This window comes from Boleophthalmus pectinirostris, unplaced genomic scaffold, assembly GCF_026225935.1.
Source record: "Boleophthalmus pectinirostris isolate CB_2022bp ecotype Guang Dong unplaced genomic scaffold, ASM2622593v1 HiC_scaffold_5, whole genome shotgun sequence".
Classification (NCBI taxonomy): domain Eukaryota; kingdom Metazoa; phylum Chordata; class Actinopteri; order Gobiiformes; family Gobiidae; genus Boleophthalmus; species Boleophthalmus pectinirostris.
Genome location: NW_026571404.1, coordinates 16,924,617 through 16,949,945, shown reverse-complemented (window position 1 = coordinate 16,949,945; position 25,329 = coordinate 16,924,617). Strand labels below are relative to the sequence as shown.

Here is a 25,329-nt window from a genome sequence, read left to right as displayed (position 1 = left end):
AAACATGTCTATCATCCTATTTGACAGACACAAAATGTAAACACTTAGTCACATTCATGGTTCAGACATGACCTTCCCAGTCATGCGGTGCTTCTTGATTAACCGCATAAAAATGTCCAGTTTATGCAGAAACATGCATGCTCTGAAATGAATGTATGAATTGTTTTATCTATAGTAGGCTTTTCCTTTCTTAGTATTCAAGATTCTGCTTTGTTTTTCAATCAGCACACAGACACATACAATTCAAATAAAATAATTTATTATGTGTGCAGATCACTTCACAAGCAGTTAAATCAAACGCACTCATGGACAATTTATGTCCGAGATGAAAATGTAGAACACTAATGCTCTTGTGTTTTGTTCTTAGAAGTTTTCATTCATGTTAATAATACAATTTTAGTTTCAGATATAATTTAATGGCAACATCTGCTTAAAATGAGACAGGCTCTTTCTGTTAAACCCATAAGGTTTTTGTATGCAATAAAACAATGCAAACATGTACTCCTGATATGATCTATGAAGTATTTCACAATTATATACATGGCCATAATAACTTATCATAGGATAAGGAAACCAACTGAAGACAAGGAATGCTAAATAAAAGAATCTAAATAAAAAGAAAATAATTCAAAAATGGTCCCTTCACATAGTCTGTATTTGTCTGAAAATTACATCCATTAATTCAGCAGCATGATTTAACATTCAAATAAAGAGCACTATTTACAAAAAAAAATAAAAAATTAAAAATCAGAACTATGTAAAATGTGTAATCGTATAAATAAAAACACAACAGTAAATGACAGATATGACATCCTGTTACATTAAAATTAAATGTTAACCTTGCTCAGCATATTTTACCAGTCCTTAGAAGAAGCTAGTTTTTAGTTTTATGGTTGGTGCAGCCTGTACAGTAGGTTGGGCTTGTCTTGCTGCAGCCTTGGCTTTACTACTGGCTTGGTTGGCCCTTATGGCAGATTCAAGGCGAGTTTTGAGCTCTGGAGCGGCACCAATGACGATCTTGAAGGCGGCTGGGTACAGGGGTCCGATACGCATCAAGTTTTGAAGTGCAAACTCGTGAAGACCTTTAGAGACCGGTGGTGCGGAGGAGATTGCCTTTTCATCCAAGAGGTAAGAGATAAGGGTCGGGACGAGGAGAGCCAATAACTGGACCCCTGTAAAAACAAAACAAAACAAAACAAAAAAACAAGTAGTTTGGTAAAACTGTTGCGGTGGACCATTCACTTATATTGCCAAATTTGATTTATTGGTTATTTGATTTATGTATATAAGTAACTTGAATCCAAGAACCTCTCAAGTCAGTGAAGTCTTTAATGGATATTATATGCCATCTATTAATTACTTAGCTGATGTAGAAAATGAGTCTTTCTGTCGTTTTCTCCTATTTACCACACATAGGGCTGTAGGCATTCAGTCACTTCTTGTCAACTAAATTATCAAATGTTATTATTGAGACAGCAAGGAATCAGACAGACTCCAACAGTAAGGAGAAGGCACGCAGTCTGCTGGAGCTTCAGACGCAAATTATGACTTTATTTGAACAAATATGCAGTTTAGTAACAGTTCTCTACTAAAACTGGCAATTTGTGCCAGTTATATGGTCAGTTTGCCACTGCCACTGCACAAGGCAAGACTAATTTATTTAGTCAACAACAGCATTTATAACAAATGCATGACTTAGTCTTCAACTCGAGATAAATGAGCAAGAGGTTTAGACATTGCGTGCCCTCATATGAATAATAGTCATCAATGATTCTTTGTCACCAAAGTAAAAAACATGAACACTGCTGATGTATAACAAATGTGCTAGTATTAATGGATAAAAATACAAGTCTTCAAGGTATATTTATTTCCTTCAGATAAGAGGCTCACCAGGAATAAGGCCAAGAAAGGCTTCATGTCAGACGTTCAATGTCTAAATAATCTTCTTAGACAAGATTACTCATATGCATGTATTTTTAGAGGACAATGTCAAGGATTATCTGACACGATGCATAAGCTCAGTCCAGCCAGCTATAACAATTAATAGATTAAAACAAAGAAAGGAAGGCGGTATGACCTTTAAAACCATTTCAAGAAATACACGTGTAAGAGTCTAATCCGTGGAACAAATTATAAGAGATTTATTATCAAGCATAAAAGCTGTGTCTCACATTTATTAAAAATATTCAATTATTCAAAAGTCTTAATTGGGTCTTGTTAATAAAAAAAAAAAACTACTGATATTGTAGTTTAGATCTCAACAAACATGTTCTGAAACACATGTGATTTTTGTATTGGTTAAGTACTTAAATTAAAATGTGAAAAAACAACCTCAATTGAATGTAGGTCATCTTGTTTTGACAGCTCTTATTTAATTCTATTGAACTAAGTCAAAGAGGATATCTACACAATACCAGTTATATTTTCGCCTAAATCCAATTCATCACAATTGCTACAAAGGCTGCAGTTATTTCTTATGCAAAAATATACAACCCAAGTAAGATAGACTGATAGAAACTGCAAAGCATGAGATTCTTGTGATAGTTTAGCTTTAAATGTTTCACACTTCCCTCAGTTGTTAATGCTCTTGGATGTGTTCAAATTGTGAGCCATAAATAGAATTCTACTTACTACGACTGTCACAAAAAACAGAAAACACAAAAAATGTTCAGTCCTTTTATAGATTTTATGAATAAAACGATGCTACATTCAGTGTTGTACTCCTGGGTTTAAGCTTCCTTTATAGCTGATATTTTTGCGAACCTTTCAGCAAAGATCATAATCATTTTCAATATAATCAATTGTCAATTGCAATGCATAGCAAAGGTACACTTACTGTTTTGTTCCTCCCCCATGCCGACTAGCGTCTCCAGGACTCTGATGCCCTCCTGTATAGCCTGCAGCTCTACATTGGTCTTAGGTCGATCGGTTTCCACCGACTTCAGCTTTTCCACCAGGATCGGAGCCAGAGCATGAATGTACGGAGTGGAGAGGGCGCGACTGCAATGCTGAAACACGGACAGGAGCAGCTGATAACACCGGGCCTCCAACTGAAAGAAGAGGAGAAATATAGTTTGTTTTGCATAACAGAACCAAGTAATTAAAGTAATAGACAGGATCCTTTTTTTAAGAAACAAATTTAGTAAACATAATGCTCTGTAATAATCTATTATATTGTATAATAAACCATATATAAATTATATCCACAGTGTCTTATCCATTTCATTTACAAATAATTAATTAAAACTCAGATGAGGCTAAGTGTTTAGTTAAATGTAGTCACAAGTCAAACAAATTAATTACCTCACAGAGCTTAGCAATATTTTGTGTTGAATTAATCTGAACAAATTACTAGGTATGAGATGACATCACAACATGATGATGATGATGATGATGATAGGCCAATCATTTTAATGCAGATGGGGGCAGACAGAACTTTTTTTTTTTTATAGATAATGCTTACACTAATTCATAATCTATACTTAAGAGGGGCTATAAGTGGTGTTTGCTAGATTGCAGATGCTTACCCAGGGATCCCCAGAGTTAAGTGCATTCCTGTACCGGTCCATACAGCCCTTCTGCAGCACGGTCACACCCACAAGTTCACTGCCCGCAGAGAGCAGAAACAGAGTGATCGCTGTCAACATGCTGACGTCGTCCATGTCAGGCCGGGAATCATCTAAACAAATACACACATTTGCATCAGCTCAGAAGTTCAATTTGCTTAGAAAGAAGAGTCCTTTCAGCCATATTGGACTTCAAATGAGATTGACATTTTTTTTACAGGCATGTAGGTAAAATTGCTATGGTCAAAGTTTTTTTTTCTTGTCTTTACAAATTACATTTGTATTTTAATGTTTACTTAAGTAATTTCTCTAGTGTATAAATTAAGTTTAACCAAGTCTTTATAAATTACTCTGCAACACACCTGTATATTTCTTGTGGTATAACATAATACATCTGGGCAACAAAAAAAACTGCATAAAACGCTAGCAGGGCACAATTCTAACACCTGCTCAAACACTGAAACAGAATGAGGAGCTTCGTTTAAATTACAACATTCTAACTTGTAATACAAATATATATAGTTTACTGTTTAGATATTTGTTCTGAAATAATGAAACAGTTTGGATAATTGCAATGACGGTCCATAATAATCCATACAGAAATCCTGGCTCCTATTTCCGAGTATGAAATTAACATATCGAAGAATTTAACATCCGTCTCTGTACTAACCGGGTTGTGAGTATTCTAGCACAGAGGCCAGGCTACTCCTCACAAGGGTGGTCCACTGCGTCTTGATGGTCTCCTCGCGGGCCAGGGGGGAGGTGATGATGGTTTTGATGGCCTGTAGCGCTGCAGAAACGGGAGCGGGCACAGAGTTGTCTGCAGTTTTCAGAGCGGTCTCCTTCAGGACTCCAGTGATGAGAAAGAGCACTGTAGGAAGTATGGTCATGCTCCCTGCACAACAACAAAGACATGTATTTTTAGAAATTTAAATTCACAAAAGCATAGACAGATACAAATACAAAAACATTTAATTTGAACAAGAAACCAATAAGTAACCAACCAATAAGTTTATTTAACAGGGATCATGTACAAATGCATTAATCTAACAAAAGAATACATTAATGAGAGTTTGCTAGAGCTAGTTTGCACCTTAACTAAAACATTATCAAACAGTTTTCTGACCAAAACTTGATGATTACCCACAATTTTAATCATTTGGATAATTTAAATCAGGACCTTGTCCTTAATAGCTAGAGCAAGTTTATCCTTGTATGAAATTCATTTTCTGTAACTATAACATTATGGTTGATAGTGGAGCTGCACAAACCAGGTCTTGATCCCTCCTATGTACCAACGATGATCTATGACATTTGTATTTGGACTCTAGGTGAAACAAATTGCCTTCTGAACTCACTGATCATCAAAAATATGATCCTTATATGCATATTTTGTTGACATTAACATAGACAAAAAAATTCTACTGCAGCAGTCAAGATTCACTACGTGAGTTGTAGTTTGCCTTGGGTCTTACCAGCTGGTGTGCAGAGGGAGGGCAGCTCGGCCAGGATCGACACTGTATGAGCAACCAGCCGGGCACTCTCCTCCGACAGCCTCTGGGGCCTGAGCGCGGCGTGGCTGGGGGACTCCTTCACTTTGGTGTTGAGTTGTGGTAAATGACGAACCAGAATAAACACCAGCAGTTCCATGGAGGCAAACACCAGGGATTTACCAGGAACCAGCTCCCCAGTGTCACCTCCCTCTCCCAGGCCCGGCACAGACTCCTTCTCTACCTCCTCATCTTTGTCTGAAGGTAAGAAAAACACCATTAAAAAAATGAAGATAAATTTGGAGCACAATTATTACTTAATCTCATTAATTTCTTTGTTTTGGTTTCATCTGGGAACTGGAACTCAATCAAGGCATTAGATCAAAAGGCAATTATGAATGCCTTTAGAACTGAAAATAATTTGAATGGATGATTGCGAATTCAAACAGCTTGGTTAACATAGATGCACTATCAAATATACATTAAATAGAAAAGAAACAACTATTTTTCATAAATAAATAAATAACAAAAATTATAAGATAAGATGTGTTCTTCCAGTTGTTAGTTGTAACCCTAGAATTGGAAGTAACTAGCAACATATACACTTTGTTTCAACCTACAGATACAAACATACTATCTTAATTACCTAGTTAAGTAACTAAACCTCGTAAACGACATCAAATATCTAAAAGTTGTTATGCAAAGTGTACATGTCTGACTTTTGGAGGTGCGTTGTCGCTGCAGTTGGTCCTGTGCTGCCCTGATGGTTTCCTGGACAACAGCAGTGACCTGGAGTTGAACCGCCGGAGGGTCCCGGGTCAGTAAGAGCCTGTGCAGCACATTCAGGAGCTCCACTGCTAATAACTACAGAACAACACTCAGATTAGTCAAGGCATGGCTGAGGTGGGCATTTTGTGACTTGAACGGACTTAAATTTATTTTTATTTATATTAATATGGGATAATATTTGTTTAATGTAATAGCTAGGGCTGTTGGTGCAATTCGTGCTACCAAGGAGCAAAGGCTTCAGTTGTTTAGATAATAGAAATGCATGAGATTCTTGGATTAGTTTGTCAGTTAATATTTCAGTCTTCTCTCAAATGTCAGTGCTCCTGGAGTTGATTACAATTTGCACTCATATACAAACACAGAAAAATGCAGTTAGATTTGTGATATGTTTTATAACTATACAATTATGCAGCCAAAGTTAAAAAAAAAAAAATTTTAGATTAGATTCTTGGTTGGGGTTACTCCAAGGGTATTTACATTAGAAAGAGAACTTGGACCTAATAAATATTATAGGACCTAGTAAATGATATGTTATTGTCAAAACAACAAGGTCATAGCCAACAGTTCTGTTACATTACATTTTACAAGAAATACTTTACAACTGACTCTTGGTAAACTGTAACCAAACCCTGGTAAAGAGCAAAAAAGAGCAAAGGTCACTTGTGTGTAATCAATTACTTGTTAAATATTATTGTGTCTGTGTAACCCCTTAGAAGACCAGGAATGGTCCATATCAAATGACAAAAAAAAAGTCATCTAAGTAGCTTCTTCAGTACGGAGACAGTCTTCTTGTAAGTGTAGGGTGTGTTAGTTTCTGTTTAGTTAGCTCCCCCTTCAGGCAGATATTTGAGTCAGTGTCTTACCAGACACCAGTCAGCTCAATTTTCTTCTGCTATAATTGTAATGCTATTTTGAAAAACTTTACCTGGTCTTCTGCAATGTGTATCTTGGCACATGGTGAATCTAGAAGAGTGCACAGGCCCTGCAGACAGGACATCACATGTTCTATGGGCTCCTCCGGACGTGGAAAGCAAAGAAACTCAATGCTGACACCTGAGAGCAAACGCAAAAATACTAAGAGGGTGTGTCCACTGGCAAATGTAGAGCAAAGCTTGAAGCTAAACCAAAACTCCTTGCAAAGTACATGGTAAAACAGTTGCTACAGGCTGTGAAACTCCCAAAGCACAGCTCTAGAAATACAACCACATAATGTTTACCCAAAATAAGATGCATTCTATCTTTGACTGATTCCTCAAATGTTTTGGCCTGAGGGACTCCTGCAGCTTTGGCTGGGGCAGAAGGAGACTCGGGTTTGTCTTCTCCAGCTCCAAACCCAGTGCTGTTCAGCCACAGGGCCACAGCATGAAGCACAGGGGCCCAGGAGCTTCGGTAGTGCAGCCGAGCCGTGTCTATGGTCTCTGGAGTGTAGAACGCGCCACCTGAAAAACACATGGCACAGTATCATGACACAAGTTCCATCATAATGTAAACAAACTTTATTGATTCACAAGGAAAATTCCTTAAAGTCCTAAAAATATATTAAAAGGTGCACTATGGAACATTTTTGGTGTATTTGTACTGGTCCAAAGATATTCCACACTGACCTTATACATTCCAAGTATCTTAATTATTCACCGTCAAGTCATAAGGGCTTTTCACAATTTTCAGATGTGGAGTTTAACATAACGGTGAAGTTAGCTAGCATGCTAATAGTGCACTACTTGATTATCGGACAATAACCACACTATAATTGGATGCAGACAATGCAGAGGTTATTCTACCCTGAAGAGCTGCTTATACAATATATCTGTACTGGGGTAACACAAACATTTGCTCAAATATGTGGAAAAAAATGTGAGTGTGTTTTTTTCTTTTTGTTTTTATGTTTCGTTATTTTGTTGTTATGGTTAAAATGTTGAAATGTTGCCCCTATTCTTTACCCTCTGGAGGCAGCTGGCTGGAGAACTCAGCGGGCAGAGTGAGCAGAGCGTAGTCTCGGAGCATAGCCAGCCACAGACGGCTCAGAGAGGGCAGCTCCGGTTGGACCAAAGTGATCAGACTGTCCGGAGGCAACACATCCGCACTGAGATCCTCCTCATCCTCATCCTCGTCTCCACTCCTCACTGGTTTAGCAGGTTTAGACTCCGCCTCCTTCTTGATCTTCATTGCCACAACATAAACCTAGGATAGTTCATGTGTTAAAAATGACAAGATAGTTACTACATGTTTTTGAATAAAAAGTCAATTCACAGTGTCTAAACTACTGGGATAGATTAGATTAACTGGGACAGTGCAATTTTAAAAAAAACAACAAAAACACTTGGTTAACATGAGTAAAAAAATAAAGGGGGCTTTATAAAGATCCTACAGAGGCAGGAATGTTACAAGGCTGATTATACTTATATGCACATGTAAGTGAAAAAGTGTTGTACTTGTACTGCCCCCTTAAAAAGTAAACAGTGCCATTACAAATTATATTTATAATGTCACAACACAGACCTCAAAAGCTACTATATAAAAGGTGCACTTTGTAATTTTTCTAGTGGACGGTCCACCATCTGCTTGTCTTACTGGAGATGCTAATGCTTTTCAAACCTTTTTTTTTCTACAGAATATTAAACACCTGTAAATGAATAAATGAATAAATGCATGATGCTGTGCTGTGTAACAGTCCATTCTTGATGGAACAAACATACGGTATTCCCCCTACCAAAACATTTACATAGTTTGAACAATATGAAAGCTTGATTACAAATTATCATTTTACAACAATTTGGCATCTGCCTACCCACAGCTGCAATCACCCTATACATGTCTTTACAGTGTGGCCACAAACGTGAGAGCACAACAGCATGAACAAGATTGTCATCATTTTTATTATGTAGATTAATACAAGCCAAATATACAAGATGTATCTTATATTTATATTCATGGTTTTCCTGTTTTGAGAAATTTGCATTGGAATCTCAAGAAATCACACTGCAGCAAACACTCTTTCATAGGTGGATGAAGCCTCTCTCAGACTGCTCCCGGTACATCTGCAGCTCCAGTGTCGGAATGGTCTTATTGTGGTGTGATACTCACACGAGGACCAGAGCTCTGTTGTGCAGTTGCGGTCATCGCCTCTAAAGTTTGCATGCGCGAGACCACACGTTTGCATGATAACTATTTATTTATCAAGGGAAAAGGCTTTGGTGGGCTCTGGTATCCAGCAAAAATAGAATTCAACCTAATGAATCTGGAGTGCCGCGGTACCTCTGCCAGCACCACCAGACTGCATGGTCTGAGCACCTCATTACTTCTAATTATACGGAATATTTGTTTGCCGCAGTCAAAAAGGACTTCATATTACCTATACAATTGCAAGTGGTCTGCAGCCTAGTTCAAGATCATGGAGATGTGTCCATCAGTGCTGTACGACACTGGTTGAAGGATGGATGAAATGCAGAGAATAAATTCCCACAGAAGGGATCACTCATGTATACTTTACATTAACCCAGCATGAAATTGTGTGGCCCTGTACCAATGTGTTGTACAAATAATGTTGGATAATGTTGGATTGAAACAGTGGATTTGTCCATACCTCAGCCCACGCCTTGAGAACAGCCAGTTTCTCCATCGTAGTGGCACTCTCACTGTACAGTTGACTGGACGAACCCTTCCCAGCCTGCACCTTGTCCAGGGACGACACTAGGAGGTTGTGAACTCTCCGCAGGTCATTCAAGTCACTCACCACCCCACTGCCAATCCATGTACTGCAAACCTGAAGCATCAAAACAAGACTAAATAAATACGCAATGTTGAAATTGCTGCTAGAAATCATCTTAACATGTTTTTATGGACTAAACATAACAGTATGCCAACCATAAAACTAACTTCTGTCACTAATGCCCTATAAATAATTTACAAAACTAGACACTACTATGATCTCTCAAAATTCTCTGATTGAACAAGATGTGAAAATGGTAAAATAGTTTTTATCTATCTCAAGTCAGTTTTACAGTTACAAAATGTTTCTGAAATGAGATCATTATTTACTGCTGACAAACCACTATGTTGAAGAATCAATTTTACTGAGAGGCAAATTTTACTTTCAGAAGGTCACATTTGAATAAACGGACATGAATATTCCCCCTCCTGACAGGATTTTGCCTTTGTAAGAATATTATATTAGTCATACAGCTAACAGTCATGCTTAAAATTCAGTTCTGTCACTTGCTCTTTACATCAATCTGAAAGTCATATCGAAAGAGCACAAGCTGAACCTGTATTTCTTAGTATTACCATCTTAAGGAAGGATTTTAGTTTGAACAATAATTTTGTGACTTAGAGGCATACAATCTCACCTGACAGGCTTTAGCTGTGATATCAGATGGAGTATCAGGTGAAAACGCTGGTCTGAGAGCAGCTCCAACCTAAAAGCATTCAAACAGGAGATACATCTTCATTTCCGCTTTCAAAGCTCAGAACTACAATGTAACAAAGCTCAATACAAAACAACCCAATATGTAATATAGATATATGCATGTAAATTACACATTAATGATATTATGATAAAATGATATGTTCAAAAAAGACCGCTAACAAAAAGCAAAAAAAGACACTGTTAATATGTAAACTATGGGGTGATAACTGGACTAGACCAACTAAAACAAATGTCAAGAGACCTTTTATAACAAAGACAGATACATTATTAAATCAAAATGTCAAAAAGTAAAAATTTGTTGACTAATCAAAAAAGTTCACAAAAAGTTTGACCCTACTCATTACTGAGAATTCATACCATACACAACAAAGGTACTCACATTGGCTTGGTACTGCTCCAGGATCACATGTCCAGGAAACTCTGGTTCTGGAACAGAGGCAAACTTCTTAATGATGTCCTCGAGCGCCTGTAGTCCGGCCATCCGTAGCTGGTTACTGTGGTCTGTGGCCGCCATGAACGCCATACGGATGAGGTCAGACAAGTGACGCACCAGCAGATCTCCTGAAGGGAAATAGATTAGCTTAAAAGACATTATATTCGACCAGTGGTTGTGAAGCTGGCAGTAAATCTATTGGTTAGGGCACCACAATATATCAATCATATCTAAATTGCAGTTAGAGTTGGCAGAATTATGAAATCACAAACACTGCAAAACAAAGTATCCTGTCTTTGTGTAAACTACAGGTACAAAAAGATTTTTCTACAAAACATGTTCAGAAATACATGGGATTCTTATTAAGTTTGTCATTTCATAGTTTAGTGTTCCCTCAAATATTAATGTTAACGTATTGCTAATTTAATCGCAGTCACAATGTTTGTCAGAAAAGGTGCAATTAGATATTTTGTCAAAATTGTTCAGCTATACTGATGGTGACAAATAGGCTTTTCTTCCTTTGGTTAAAGTGAGTTATCTGCAGTGTGTGACTTAATTGCACTTTATTGTGTTTTTTCTGGTATTGTCCCAAGTTGGACATTCATTGGGTCAAGATGTTATTTAGGCTGTGTTCACAATTGTCCTGGTTTGAGCCCAGTTTAACCCTCCAGTAGACTTGGTTTGGTCTTGTTCTAGTTCTGGTTTAGCCCAAGTATTTTTATTTACATTACATCAACTTAAAGAAGTCCTGCATTAGGACCAATGCAGTCATTTAAACATTACTATTCATTATAAATTATTGAATAGCTGAATATTGTGATATGGTCTAGCTGCTGTGAAAAGTTTAAATCTGAAAATCATAATAATGATGAGACAAGAATGTAGTTTTCTCTGGTGAAAACCTAAGTGTGCTGGAGTGCATCAAAAGAAACAGGATATAGCCTTGAGGAAGAGATCTAATTGAGTTTTAGTTAAAGTGCACTTTTCAAGGGAGGGCACACACAGCAGGCAGACCAGTCACCCCTGCTCTCTCTCTCTCTCCCTCTCTTTCTCTCTATTTCTCTCTCCCCCTCTCTAGCTGTGTGCCTGTTCTGTCAGTGGGGTGTAGGTTATGAAAGCTGACTATTCTGTTTTAATGAAGATAAATACACCCCCTAATCGTCCCCAGCCACAAAACGTGTAATCGTGCCATTATTGCTTGAAACACAGGGATGAATATTGGAAACAAACACTAATTACTAGCCCGTAATTTTCCATTAATTCATTGCATTTCTTTGTAGGGCACAATGAAGGCACAAAATATTTAATTCTTCTAACCTGGCTGAATGATAATTAAAAACAAACGTATATTGCCATAATAAATTAAAGAAACAAATGTGGTTCTCACAATCAGTCAACTTGCAAGTCTCTGATTAAGTAAATCCAAGACCCCTATTCTGCTCATTGACACCATATAATTACCCCCAAACCACTGCATCACGGGTAGTTAATTAGTAGTACCTTTTTTAGCTTGAGCTGAGCGGGCTGCTGCCAGATCGAAGTGGGCTTTGTCTGCGTTCTCACAAAGCAGGATGATCCGGCACAAACAATCGGCTGCGAACACTCGAGTGACCCACCGGGGGGCTACAGAGGGCTTGGACTTGTCATCATCGCCAAGGCCCGTGAACATGGTGTCATCGTCAGTCTCATTGTTCTTCTCGGAGTCCTCCTCATCCCTCTCGACCTCAAACACAACAGCTCCACCAACATCTGCAACACATACTGTAAATTATCATCTATATAGACCACACACACAGTTAATTGTATGGAAGTATGAAGTATTATGGAGCATGAAAGCACAACAAAATGGTCCAGGGTTCAATTCCCAAACAAGAAATTGCTGTGTGGATTTGGCATGTTCTTCAAGTCTACGTAAGTTTCCTCTGAACAATCAGATTTTCGTTACCCCCAAAAATGTTTACTTACAATCATCATGGACAGTACAATATATTATATCAGACTAATATGTAATTATTTTTATGTTAATTTGTGAACTTTACTACAACTTTATTTTCTGCAACACTGATATCGGCCATAACAGCAAGTTCAATAGCCGAGCAGAGTTAGTGGTGCGCAGTTGTTATTACAAATTATGTATAACAAAATTATCAAATGTATAGTGTGTTTAATAACCCCAAACCAATTTTGTGAATGAATTACCAGGAAATATATTTGCACACCTACATTCTCAATATCAAATACCTGTAGTTGCTGCTAGGACATCTTTGCAGAGTTTGAGCCAGTGTGAGAGTTTTTCCACAGCCAGCGATGAAAGCATGTGTCCCAGAGTGTCGTGAATGTCAGAGCAGAGTTTCCGGTCAGTCTCTCTGTCGAGCATACCGAATAGGACGCCCTCCAGACCCGTCTCCGTGATGTTCAGATCTAAATCACAGACAAAGCATATCAACGCCATGAAACTGAACACTGCAATTAATATTAAGATCTACATAGGTTAAACTGACTGACTCACAATATTGACCTTGATTTGAGTGGTTTTGAGGGCAATAAAACGATAAAATATATGAGATTTTTCCCCTCATATTCGTCCACCAAGATTTTTAGTTCAATTTAATTTTGCCTTATAAAAGAAATAAATATGTCATTGCAATAATACATTTTGTTTTGTGTTTAATGGTAAAATCCAAAGTGTCACTGATATTTAAAAGACTAAATAGCAATCTTGATTAAAATTTGATTAACTGGACAGCCCCTATTCCATGAACAGCTAATTTTACTCTTAACATGAAAAAAAAGTATATGGAAATCAGTTGAGGAAACAAATTTAAACAAAACTACTCAAATCAAAATCAATGATATGAATTCAATAAATATATAGTTTCTGCAGAGTAAATATTTGAAACTTGTTTTATTGTTGCCTTTTACTCACTGATAGTTGTGCCATCCCCTGCCTTCTTGGCGAGGCTCATGGCGTATTCACAGACCTCGGCTGCCTCTCTCTGGGCGAGCTGTCGAAGGCAGGCCACAGCAGCACGTCGGAGGAGCAGGTGAGAGCTGCACAGGTGCACCTACAGACAAATTTAACCAACATGATTTATTGTGCTCATTATTTACTTTGAATTTTTATGCATTTTTGTATCTTGAGTTTATTTCAAACTTTATTCTCCTGCTGTTTTATACTCTCTATTGCAATACAGATAAAGGTTCTCTTATCTTATTAATATTATGATGACCACCTGCAAATTACTGTTGCAGGTACATTTTGCACTACCCATTCATTTTGTTATAATTGCCACTTTTGTTTAATTAGTTTAATAAACAGCAATCTCTTGAACACTATATAGCCTTGACTTACACACAGACAGGGCACCAAGCTGGAGAGGTTAACATGACGTGGAGCGAACATATGAAGCTGCTGCAGACATGAGATGGCTGCTGCCTGGACCAAAGAGTCCGAGTGATCTTGCATTATAGCACAGCCCACCAGGCACGAGGAGCGGATGGTCGAGATAGTGGCACCATTGCCTTAAAATAACAGAAATACAGGTTAGATGTTGTGACAGGAGCATCTAATAATTGTTCAGTTTCTTAAAAAAGACTTCATCCAAAATGAAATTTTTCCTGCTTCAGTCCTGGTTCAGTACCATTTAAGACATAGCGAAAAGTTCGCTGAGTAGTCCAATCAATGGTCCAGTCATGGTTTAACCCTGGTTTAGCCTTAGTTTAGCTCTGGTTCAGTTCAGTTTCAGTCACTAGTTTAAGCTCTTGATCAGACCCTGTTTCAGCCTTTGTTAAGTACTACAATCCTTGGTTATATGTCTTAGTCCAGTTCCTAATTAGGTCCTGGTTTCAGTCCATGCTTAGTTCACACTCAGTTCAAATTAAGTCCTATCCAAATATGTATTATAAGAACAATAATGATATGCCTTTTTTACCATTGTCCATCTCTGAAACTGTACCTTGTAGCTCTGGTCCTACAGTGGTGATGAGGGCTCCCAGGCAGCGTCCCAAACACTGGTGCACCTCTGTGTGGGAGGGGGGCACAGTCAGGAGCAGAGTGAGGACAAGGGAGAGGGTGGGCTCCACGTAGCCTCTGTACATGGGACCACTGGAGTCTACGATGAGGGCCAAAGAGTGCAGTGCCCAAGTCTGACAAAAAAAGACACAAGTAGAAAGGTTTAATTGTCTTGTATGTAAAAAATATGCCAATATTCATTTTCTGAACATAAAAAAATAAACCTTTAAACCACCATTATTTAACACACAAAATAGTCATGTTCTTCCTTCATTCTCTGAACTCTTAATAGGATAGGCTGTATACCTCTCCATTAAAAAGGCCCAAACCAATAATTGACCATTAAAAATGTTTGAACCTTGAATAAAATGTTATTAACTGCACAGTTCTATCTGTTGGGTAATTTGTCCTTTGCATTTGACACATCCTTCAGTCCACTTTACAGACTGTCTGATGCAACTGAAGAGTGCAATGCAGCTCCTGGGAACCCTCCTCTGAATCTTAAGGGAGAATTTTGGTCAAGAGGATTAGCTTGCATGTTTTTATGTACACTAAATCATGACAAGCATAACGCTTGGTGTGCAGAAATTTTTTTTTTGCTGAACAAAGCAAGAACCATTAATGCAACTAAAATTCACCTCACCTGAACCTCGTGAGAGGAGCCGTCCTGTGCCAGGGCCAGGAGAATGCTGACACTGGTCTTTAGGTGCTGCCCTGAACCAATTCCACCGACGTACCGATGCAGACAGCCCAGAGCCAGAGAGTGACCTGTCCTGGATACAACGTCACGGGCTGATTTGAGCCTGGAAGCAGGGGAAAAGAAAATTTATTTGAAAATTTATGCATACAGTAGGAGTGTGAAAAATGGAAATTAGTGGAATATAAACAATGGTAACTACTTATTTAATACCCTAACTCCTAATCCCTTAAGTAAGTTACTAAGCCTGAATAATTCTTATATTTGTTCATTATGAATTCAGTCTTTGCACACGCTTCATTAAGACTAATTAAGATGTAGTTATTACAAAGTGAGACCAAAACATCTAGCATATTTTCAGGATATTCTAAATTAAATCATTTGCAATAATTCGTTTTTTATTCTGAATATGATGATTCAATGATGATGGATGTATGTATATTTCACTAATAATACCCTGGATTCAGATTACGATGGATAACAATTAATAAATCATCATGTATTACCATATTTACTTACCAGCTATAAAACTTTAAAATGGGTAATTTTGTCATTTTAAGTGCAACACCAATTTGTGCTAAACACCTGTCTGCCAGTATGTTTTAACAGATTTTGAATTTAGGAATATCAATGTTCGCATTAGTTTTTGGTCCACCGAACGTACTTGTCAAAACTGGTCTGTGCCATTCTAGCGATGAAAGTTGCCTCTCCGACCACCTGTGCCATCCTGCCCAAGGCCTCCCCAGCTGCACAGCGCAGGATGGGGTTGGGGTTGTCCAAGGCCCCCATGACCAGAGCCAGAGCTGATTTACGGACCTCCTCTGGGCCTAGGGTGCTCTTGTTCTCAGCCAAGCCCTTAAATTAGACCAAACAAATAATACATCAAGCAGGAAGTGCCAAGTAAGCGATAATACTAAGGATGTTGGAGCACCTTTAGAGCACTGAGGACAGCAGTAAAGATGTTGAGTTGAACTGCCTGTTGTCTGACTCCCTTCGCTTGCTTAATGCACTCAGCAAAGTGATCCAGCATTTGTAGCCTAAAGTACACAAAGTATACGTTATACAGTGATTCCTTTTTTCATGTTTTAATCTTAAAAGGACGAGGTACAAAGACTCGTTACAGACATAGATATGCAAAGACAATTATAAACTTTCAGTAACAAATTTACCTTAATATGTACCGTATTTTCCACACTTTTAAGCGCTCTGAATTATAAGGCAAACTGTCATGAATGGTCTATTTTCAAACTTTTTTCTCAAATAAAACGCACCGGACTTTAAACGAAACACAACAGTTAGATGGCTCAGTCAGACTTCGTTTGGCACGTTCACGGTGACTCTTGGCTTTGTTCAATTGTGGCACGTAGGAAGAGTGCTGTCTGGAACCACTGCATTGTTGGCGTTTGCAGTGACTAAGGTGTTCAGTTGTGGCTAGAAGTGGCACATTGCACTCGCTTTTTCAGTTTGTTCCTATTTTCCTCATCTGCGTGGAGTGATGAGTGTGGCTGCGGGTGTTTTTCGCTGCGCGGTCGCTGTCTGCTCCATGCGTGTTTGCGTGCGATGCGGCTTTGTAGTTTACTGAAGTTGTGCTGGGACACCTGAGTGGGTTCGTGTATAGGGCGCTCTGGATTGCGGGGCACACAGTAGTTTTTTGATGGGGTTGGAGGCTTAAGAGCGTGCCCAATAGCCCGGAAAAAACAGGCTATACCCATGGATTATAAAAACACATACATACATTATTCTTGTACTCAACTCTATCAACTTAGTGCGTTACATTGCACTTAACAAATGTGGTTCTTAATTCATACCTTTTTCACTATTAATAAAAAAAATTATAATAATCTATTTTGTTCCCTCACCTGTGTTTGAAAGATACATGGGGGAAGACCACTCCAAACAGAGCGACTGAAGCATCGATCACAGAGACACCGAGAGGCAGAGGTCCTGGGATGGCTTCTCCGACCGGAACCCGCAGGTAGATAGAAGAGGGGTCGTGCTCCAGAGCTCCACTGCCAGATGCACTGTTGGGCTGAAGCTGGAGATCACACAGAAGTCATAGTCAGTGTAGAGGTATAATTAAATCTTAACCTTGGCCAGAACTACAGAATGTTAAAATCTAAACACATTAGCAGTATAATTAAAAAATTAAACCCCACTCCATAACTTTTTAGCCAAAAATCTTTGGATGATCTTTGCTGTACTGAAAAACATGTGCACTGACCTGGCCTGTGGTCATGGAATGTTGTTCCTTTGTCTATAATATTCCACAGGCATAAAACTAATCTGATTCCAAGGAGAATGTCACAAAAAATATTTTTACTTTCGATATCCATGGTAACATGAAGGAGACATGCAGTGTCCAGAAGGTTATGTGGCATTGCTTTAAGAACAATTAATGGTGTGGTTGTAACTAGTATAAATAAAGTTACATCCTATTCATTAGACATGGTAATTATAATCATACCTTTTTAAGTGAGCCCATTAAAATCATCAGGTTACTAACTTAAATGTCAAGATTACCACAGCCATCTAAATTTCCAGGAATCTCCCCTACATTTTTCAATTACACCATCCCTCCCAGAAGCTGTTTATACCTGGTCCTCTATAGACTTGTGATCGGTTTCTTGCAGCCAAGAGCCCATGAGCACGCTATCGTCATAGTGACAGAGCGAGCGCAGCAGAGAGGTGGTGGTGTTTGCCGAATTGTCAGTCAGTGTGAACTCCGCCACCAGCTCCCGGAGCAGAGCGTTGAAGCTGCCTACACACAGAAAAGGCCACAGTTACATCTCATTACTGTACCATACTCAATGCATCCTTATCTGCATTTAGTGCAACCAGAACTGACATATTTAAAAAGATCCAGACTGCATGGGAGTGTGGATAAAATGATGTGCTTCTATGTAGTTCCCACTCTGCTTTCCTACCACTGCACAGTAAACAAGCAATGTGCTTTAGACAGAGACTAACATTTAGAAAAACAATAACAAGAGATCAGAGAAGCTTTTGATGTTATAAAATCACCATAATTCCATTATTATTACCTCCTAGAAAAATGTACAAAGACTAAACTGTATAATAATTAATGTAATACTATTCTTTTGTCACAACTTTTTTTTTTTTTAAATACTATAATATTTTTAATGGATGCTTTTGAGTTTCTGCTTAACTATACAACTATCTTCATTTGTGAACTTTGTGAAATGAAAAATGTCCCTGGTATCTTATAATATCTAATAACTAAACTCTTACCTTCATATGTTTTAGGAGGCAGTAGAGCCAGGATGTCATAGAGTCTGAGCCTCACCATTGCAGCACTGGCTTTAAGATGTGCTCCATGAACCTTGATGATTGAAGGGACGCTGATAATGCAAAAAAAAAATGTTTATGATAAGATAAGAAACATAAGAACTGAATAGCTGAATAAATCACACTCACTGGGACATCATGGTCATTGCACATTCAATGGGAGTCATTAGCCGGCGAATCACATCCTCTGTCAGCAGCTCAGGGCAGTGAGCCACAAAACTGCGCATTGCTGGAATAAATAAACATTTAGATAATGAACAAAGATGAAGGGATTGGGGTTTTATGGACAATTACACTATTTACACAATGAGTGACATCAATTATTTTAAGCTTTCCTATTTTTGAATGACTACAAGAGCATTGTCATGTGCACCAGCTTATGTGCTATTTATGTACTGTATTATTTAATATTTATACATTCTTGGTGCATCAAACAAAAATAAACTTCATAATCCCCTGATAAAGCTGAATAATTACTTTCAGACAAATACACATTGCAATTCATTACAATTACAAGTGGAGCATTGGTTATTGACATGTGCTTCTTACCACACAGAGCTCCAGCACGGCCCTCTAGAGTGACCTGCCAGGTGAAGGAGTCTCCTCTGGCCTTCTCAGCTTCCAGCTCTTTCTGAGAGCGAGGGAAAACGTTTCTCCACAGAAGCAGCATCTTGGGAAGGTGATAGCGCACAAGTGCTGGACCTGCACAAACACACACAGAGGAATGTAGAGCAGAGGAAGGCAACCATTACAAAGGTTATATTATTTCTGTTTACTCATATTAGTTTTTGACAATTACTGTATACCACCCAGGACCTGGCCTTATCGAAAGTTTTTAGGCATTTGTACAATAATGTGAACCTCCCCATGATGAAAATGTTTTTAAAATATAATGAAAATACAGGTATAAAAATATTACAGAAATTTGGTTGCTTCCTAATACAGACACTTGTTTGAGCTTGGTTAAAAAACAAAAACTTGACTGGAGAACAAATATCTCAAACTCACCAAGGGTCATGAGGGCTCCGAGCAGCAGCCACCCAGCCTGAGTGCGCTGCAGTGACAGGCGACTGTTCTGAGCAGCAGAGCGCAGGAGGTCCTCTGCAATGCTCACCACCAACTGGAGGAAAGGAAACACATGTAAGGTAATGACATCCATCTATATGACAAGAAGTAAATAGACAAGTAAAGAAATACATAAATTGTTAATTTTTTTCCCCAAAAAAATATTTTATTTGACATTTTACAATATATAGTATATAGTAGTTTGGCAAGAGTGTTTCAAATGGAAGAGCTTTATCTTAATTTTATTCCATACTTGCCATTTTATTATAACTTAATAAGCTATAAGTTAATATGCCCTGTAGCCATTTTCTTCATATGTTTTCTGTTAGTTTTGCATTTTGGGTAGGTTGCAGTAAAAACGGTTCTGGCTTTATACTATGAAAAAACATAACTTGGACTGTATGGCATTTTTACACACCTTTCCTTTGGAGTGGGGGATGCCTAGTGGACACTGGTGCACTCCTCCGAGCAGAGCAGCCATAGCAAAGCTGTAGCCGCTCACAGCCTCAGGGGAACTCTTCAGGTTGTTGATCCTCTCTGCGCAGCGGTCCAGCAGAGGGGTCAGCTGATAGGGCAGCGCCACGGCAACACAGCGCAGACACCATGCTGCAGCCAGACGCGCCGCCATGCTGGGGTGAAGCAGCACTGAAGTCACAGTCTCCAGCAGGCCTGGGGAAATATTGAAACAACATTTGTAGAGTTATTCTCTACTGACCTTTTTCGGAGGTTGCCATAGATACCACCATTATCACTGCATTATTTTGCATAGGGCTGCTGATCTCAACAGCAAATAAGTTATACAGACTATAAAGCCATTTTCTCTCAAGAGAGAAAAAAATGCATTGTTGACTTGTTGGTGCACATAAACATTGAATATTTTAACTTAATAATCCTACTTTATATAATTTATAATATATAATTTCAGCCGCAAGACTTTTCTCCCTTTCTGCATTTAAATTCATTCACTTTTGCTGTATGTATTCTGTACAGTTCAGTTTAAGCAAATATTGTTTCATGAAAAACAATTGTGATTCACTTTTAACCTCCCATTCATCCTTTGTATTTCAGACTTACCTGTACATTTAGCTCGGCAAGGTAAGTTTATTTGTAGAGCAAAATCTGTGCACAAAGTAACTGACTTTAAACAAACTAAAATTGTGTTGTGATTAAGGTAACAATTCCAGTACAAATACTGCCTTATAAATTAAAACAATAACAAAATAATGTGCAATCTTTTACAAAATCAGGTTTACTCTCTCATTTCACTCAGAGGTTGTCTCACCTATAGAAGGTTCTTGTATGAGTGGAGAGGCTGTAGCACTCAGGCTCTGGACCAGGCTGCCCAGCTCCTTCAGGGCACACACCATCACGTGTTGACTGGCAGAGACATCAGCCGCCCCTGCTTTGTTCTCTCCAGTCAAATCATTTACTACTGCTTCTGCAAAACACAAGATGGAATTCAAAAAGTATTGTTAGTTATAAACAACTTCTATCACTATATTGCTATTTTGAATATATGAATTTTGAATTTATTTTGACAACTACAGCATTAATAGACAAGGTGGCCTGAACAGAGAAATTAATTTTATTACAATGAAATTAGTTTATCAATTAAAAACATAAGAATGCATCTGTACTTTGACAATAAGCCACATTGATCTCTTATTGCTGTGAGTTTTCAGTCTGATTCCAAACATGTTAGCTACAGATTCAGAGCTCCAAGAAATACACATTTTTAAAAATTTTAAAATAGGAGCTCATCAAAGTAATATTTCCAGAGCTCTGAATGAGAGATTCTTTAGAGAAATAAGGAACACTCAAGAGGTAGATTTTTAAATATAGCAACCGTATTTCAATATATCAACTTCTTTAGTACATCTGTTTTAAAATCTAGAAATTTTCAATTAAAATAAACTGATAATAAAAAAAACTTTCTGTGGTTGCCAAGCAAATCAGAGTAAGATTCACCATTTTGCATGTGAGTGAAGAAAATTATCAAGTGCTAGTAGCTTTCAAAGAGTAAGCAATTATATTCACAATTTTCTATGCATATTAATGACACATGCATTTTGGATTATCTTTGCTGAGATGGTTAAGCTTGCTCTAGTTTGTCTAGCCAAAGTAGGTGTGCATTTATGTGTCTACACATAACCTTACATAGCCACTATAAATATACTGACAATGGGTGAAACAAAAGGGGAGCAAGAAGGAAAGTTAACATTGAAAAAAGCACATTGACACTGCACACTAGAGCAGAAACCCAAAGCCAGAAGAAGCGCACACCATGCAATTTTGAAGGAGGTTGATTTTCAAATGTAAACAACGATAATGGATGAATACTTACTCTGTAATGCTCTGAACCGTGATATTTCCCCCCCATCCTCCTTACCCACAGCCCTCATCTGCTTGCTGATTGCTTGGCATATTGCCTGCGGCGATTTGGGCTTTTTCTCCAAGCAGGCCACCCAGAGTGGCCCGCAGCATAAAGGACACACAGCGACGTGAGTACACAGCCTCGACGTGAGTTTGGGTGGCGCGAGGATGAGAGACCAGGTCTAAGACATGGGACAGGAACGTGGCAAAGTTTCGCTCCAGCCATTGACCGCCAAGTGTGGTGACAAAGACAACATAGGCCTGCAGAGGAATACATTAAAACATAAATTTCTACATTGTTAATACTGTCACGATTGATTGAAGTGGCAGAAGGTTTTTGGATAGAATAGCTGGGCAGCAGCTCACTGCACCTGCCAGGCTGCCCCAACAGCACTGGTACAAAGATGGGTCAAATACACAGCATGAATTTCCAAGTATACCTTAACCTTAACTAAAAAAAAAAAAAAAAAAAAAAAAAATACACAGATCTAATAATCATAATAGCTCAAATTTAGTGCCGGTCAATTTAAATGCATCATTTTTACTTGTGTTTAAACATTGATCGAAACCTTAAATATTGTTTAATATGAGAGGAACCCTCACCTGCGTGACGCCAACACGCACTTCCCGGCTAACTGAGGCCCCCTTTAGCATCTCACCACCACTCTTCAAAAAGCCAGAACCTCCGCGCAAAAAGCCGGTGGACATGAGTTCAAGCACCTCATCCAGAGTGGCACGCTTCACATTTTGTCGCATAACTAGGACAGAAATGTCTCAATTAAAATCTTCAATAAAAGTAATGAGTAGACAAGAGGAACTCCAGAGAATTAACATTACCTGCTGCTTGTTTGGGCATCAGAGCAGTGGCCATAACTGTTCCTAGGAGTTTAGCTACTGCTACCCGGACTCCATAGTTGGATCCTTCCAGGGCTTTGAAACACAGTGTGGCCAAGCTCTCAAGCTCTGTGGTCCACATGAACACTGCCTCATTCTGTAGCTCCAACAAGCACTAAGCACACAGCAGGGGAAGAAATATTATTAGACATCAATTGAAGTTAATTTTGTCATTTAGGAGTACAACAGAATGCAGCTGTAATATTTCACATGTAAGTATTGTACTGTACATTTCTTATTTGTACCATTACCTAACAACAAAGATAATTTCTAGTTTATGACTCATTTCACTTACAATGACAATTAAAACTTTTGAAAATTGGCTGAGATTGTGAAATGTAATGGAAGCTGTAAAAATAAAAACACTATTCTCCCAAGGAAATTAAGTCTGTGACATCAACTTATTAATTAGTTTTCTATGACAGATCAAAGTGGATATACCAACCTTTGCTACAGCACAGCGGACAGCCATGGACCTGTCTGTTAAAAGGGAGCGTGCATTTTTGTAGATATCTCTGTGACATGAGGCTGCTGCACCACCCAGTCCACTTAACACCTTCTGCAAACTGAGTAGGATCTCTCCCCTGCCCTGGGACTAGTGTGAAAGAAAGAGAAATGTAAAGAAAATACTCAAAACAAAAGCATTAAAATATGTGTTACATTTTCAGACAACTCATACCTCTGCACTCTTTAAAGCCTTTAAAAGATTATTGATTGTATCAGGAAAAGAACTCCCAAGCATCCGACCCATTTTTTCATAAAAAGCGCCAACACATGCCACAGCAGCACTGCAAAAACACAATTAAACATATTATGACAATCATTACATCATTATCAGTTTATGTAAATATTTTTCTGTATTTTGGGTAAGTCAAAGCCATAACACTAACAGGTGTTATGAATTTTAGGCTCCATCAAATATGCCTCACAGATAATGTAATACAGAATCTGGTCATGTGTACTTAATCCCCTTTAGAAATGAAACCTCATTCTGCAGATTATCAGTCAGATTAACTACTGATGCTGGTGATGCCATTTCACATTATTATAAAAGAAATCAGACCCAAGATGCCTAATAGTGTCAGCTATATTTAATATCAATGCGAAAACAAAAAAGCTCTTACAGTTTTGTTGGTAGGTATGCAGGTGTGTCATCCTTGCTTTTGATAATCTCGTTGCATTTATCCAAAGTCTGGAATACTGTAAAAGTGTCCCCAATACTGTAAAGGGTTGCTAAATTTTTGGCCAGTAGTTTTCTGGTCGGAGGGCCAGGTGCACTGCTTATAAGTCCAGTAAGCTGCTCCACCAATTTCTTCTGTTTCTCCTTTACATCAACCTGGCAGAATAAAATAAACACATATGAATATCAGTATCATAGTGGCGTATCTTTTAAAAGTATCCAAATCTGACCTTATTTGCAGCTACAAGGACTTTATCCAGGAAACGGAGCCACTCGAAAATAAAGACAGGCCTTTTGGCTTCAGTGATCTGGGCCAAAGCCTCTTCATTGAGCAGGAGACTGTGAGCCAGCTCCATGACGAGGGCCTAAAATCTCCGCCTCGCCCCGTCGTTTCTAAAATTGCAAACATCAAATAATCCATTAGTATAAAGATGTCACGACTCGGTAATGTTGCCTTTGACATAACGTTACGCTTATTTATGTTGTCAAGACATGAATGACATTAATCAGTTTGTATTTAGGGCTTGAATATATTGTCTAGGAATAATATGGGCATGCAACAAATCTAAAATAATTTAGCCAGTCTAACATACATGGACATTTACACAGACAGTGACTCCCTCTTTTCTGCATCACTCGAGGAAAAACAAAATCCAAAACACAACACCACCCACGCCAGTCCATCTTCCCCACAATCAGGGAATAATTTAGCTCCATAAAATGCTTCTTTATTTTAAAAAATCAAAATAAATATGTATATAACTGTACACTGCATGTTATTCGCTGTTATTTGTGTTGCCTCTATCCAGCTGCTGATGGCGTTAGCAAAGGGCGAAGCTAGTTCCTGTTAAATCCAGGCTAAATTCGCATTATTTCAAGTCTCTAACACATGTGATGTATTGACAGTTTGTTTATGTCAACAACTTGCCATAAATACTGCAGAATAATTAGAAATTAAACGTATAAATGTGCCCGTTTTACCTGCGTTTCGGTGAGCTACGATGAATGACGTTGAGCAACATCGGTGTCACGCCAAAATGTCACCGGAATGAAACTTAAAAGTAAATTGCATAAACCAACCAACAAAACAAACCTTGA

The 25,329-nt window shown here is 38.3% G+C and overlaps 1 protein-coding gene across 1 annotated transcript; it reads right to left on the bottom strand.

Annotated features, from left to right (window-relative positions):
* Positions 1-242: 242 nt before the first annotated feature.
* heatr5b (HEAT repeat containing 5B) lies at positions 243-25,329 on the bottom strand. The gene is given in 37 exon segments (XM_020921021.2): positions 243-1,172; positions 2,837-3,050; positions 3,528-3,679; positions 4,237-4,461; positions 5,042-5,314; positions 5,776-5,920; positions 6,771-6,898; positions 7,063-7,284; positions 7,786-8,026; positions 9,429-9,608; positions 10,192-10,260; positions 10,651-10,832; positions 12,205-12,453; positions 12,946-13,125; positions 13,631-13,769; positions 14,057-14,226; positions 14,661-14,850; positions 15,360-15,519; positions 16,078-16,268; positions 16,345-16,450; positions 17,273-17,448; positions 18,008-18,171; positions 18,663-18,772; positions 18,849-18,948; positions 19,269-19,421; positions 19,728-19,839; positions 20,203-20,453; positions 21,067-21,222; positions 22,174-22,211; positions 22,213-22,418; positions 22,761-22,915; positions 22,995-23,166; positions 23,497-23,646; positions 23,731-23,839; positions 24,176-24,387; positions 24,462-24,624; positions 25,213-25,329. Coding segments are annotated over 36 exon segments (6,114 nt in total). The 5' UTR covers positions 24,588-24,624; positions 25,213-25,329; the 3' UTR covers positions 243-864.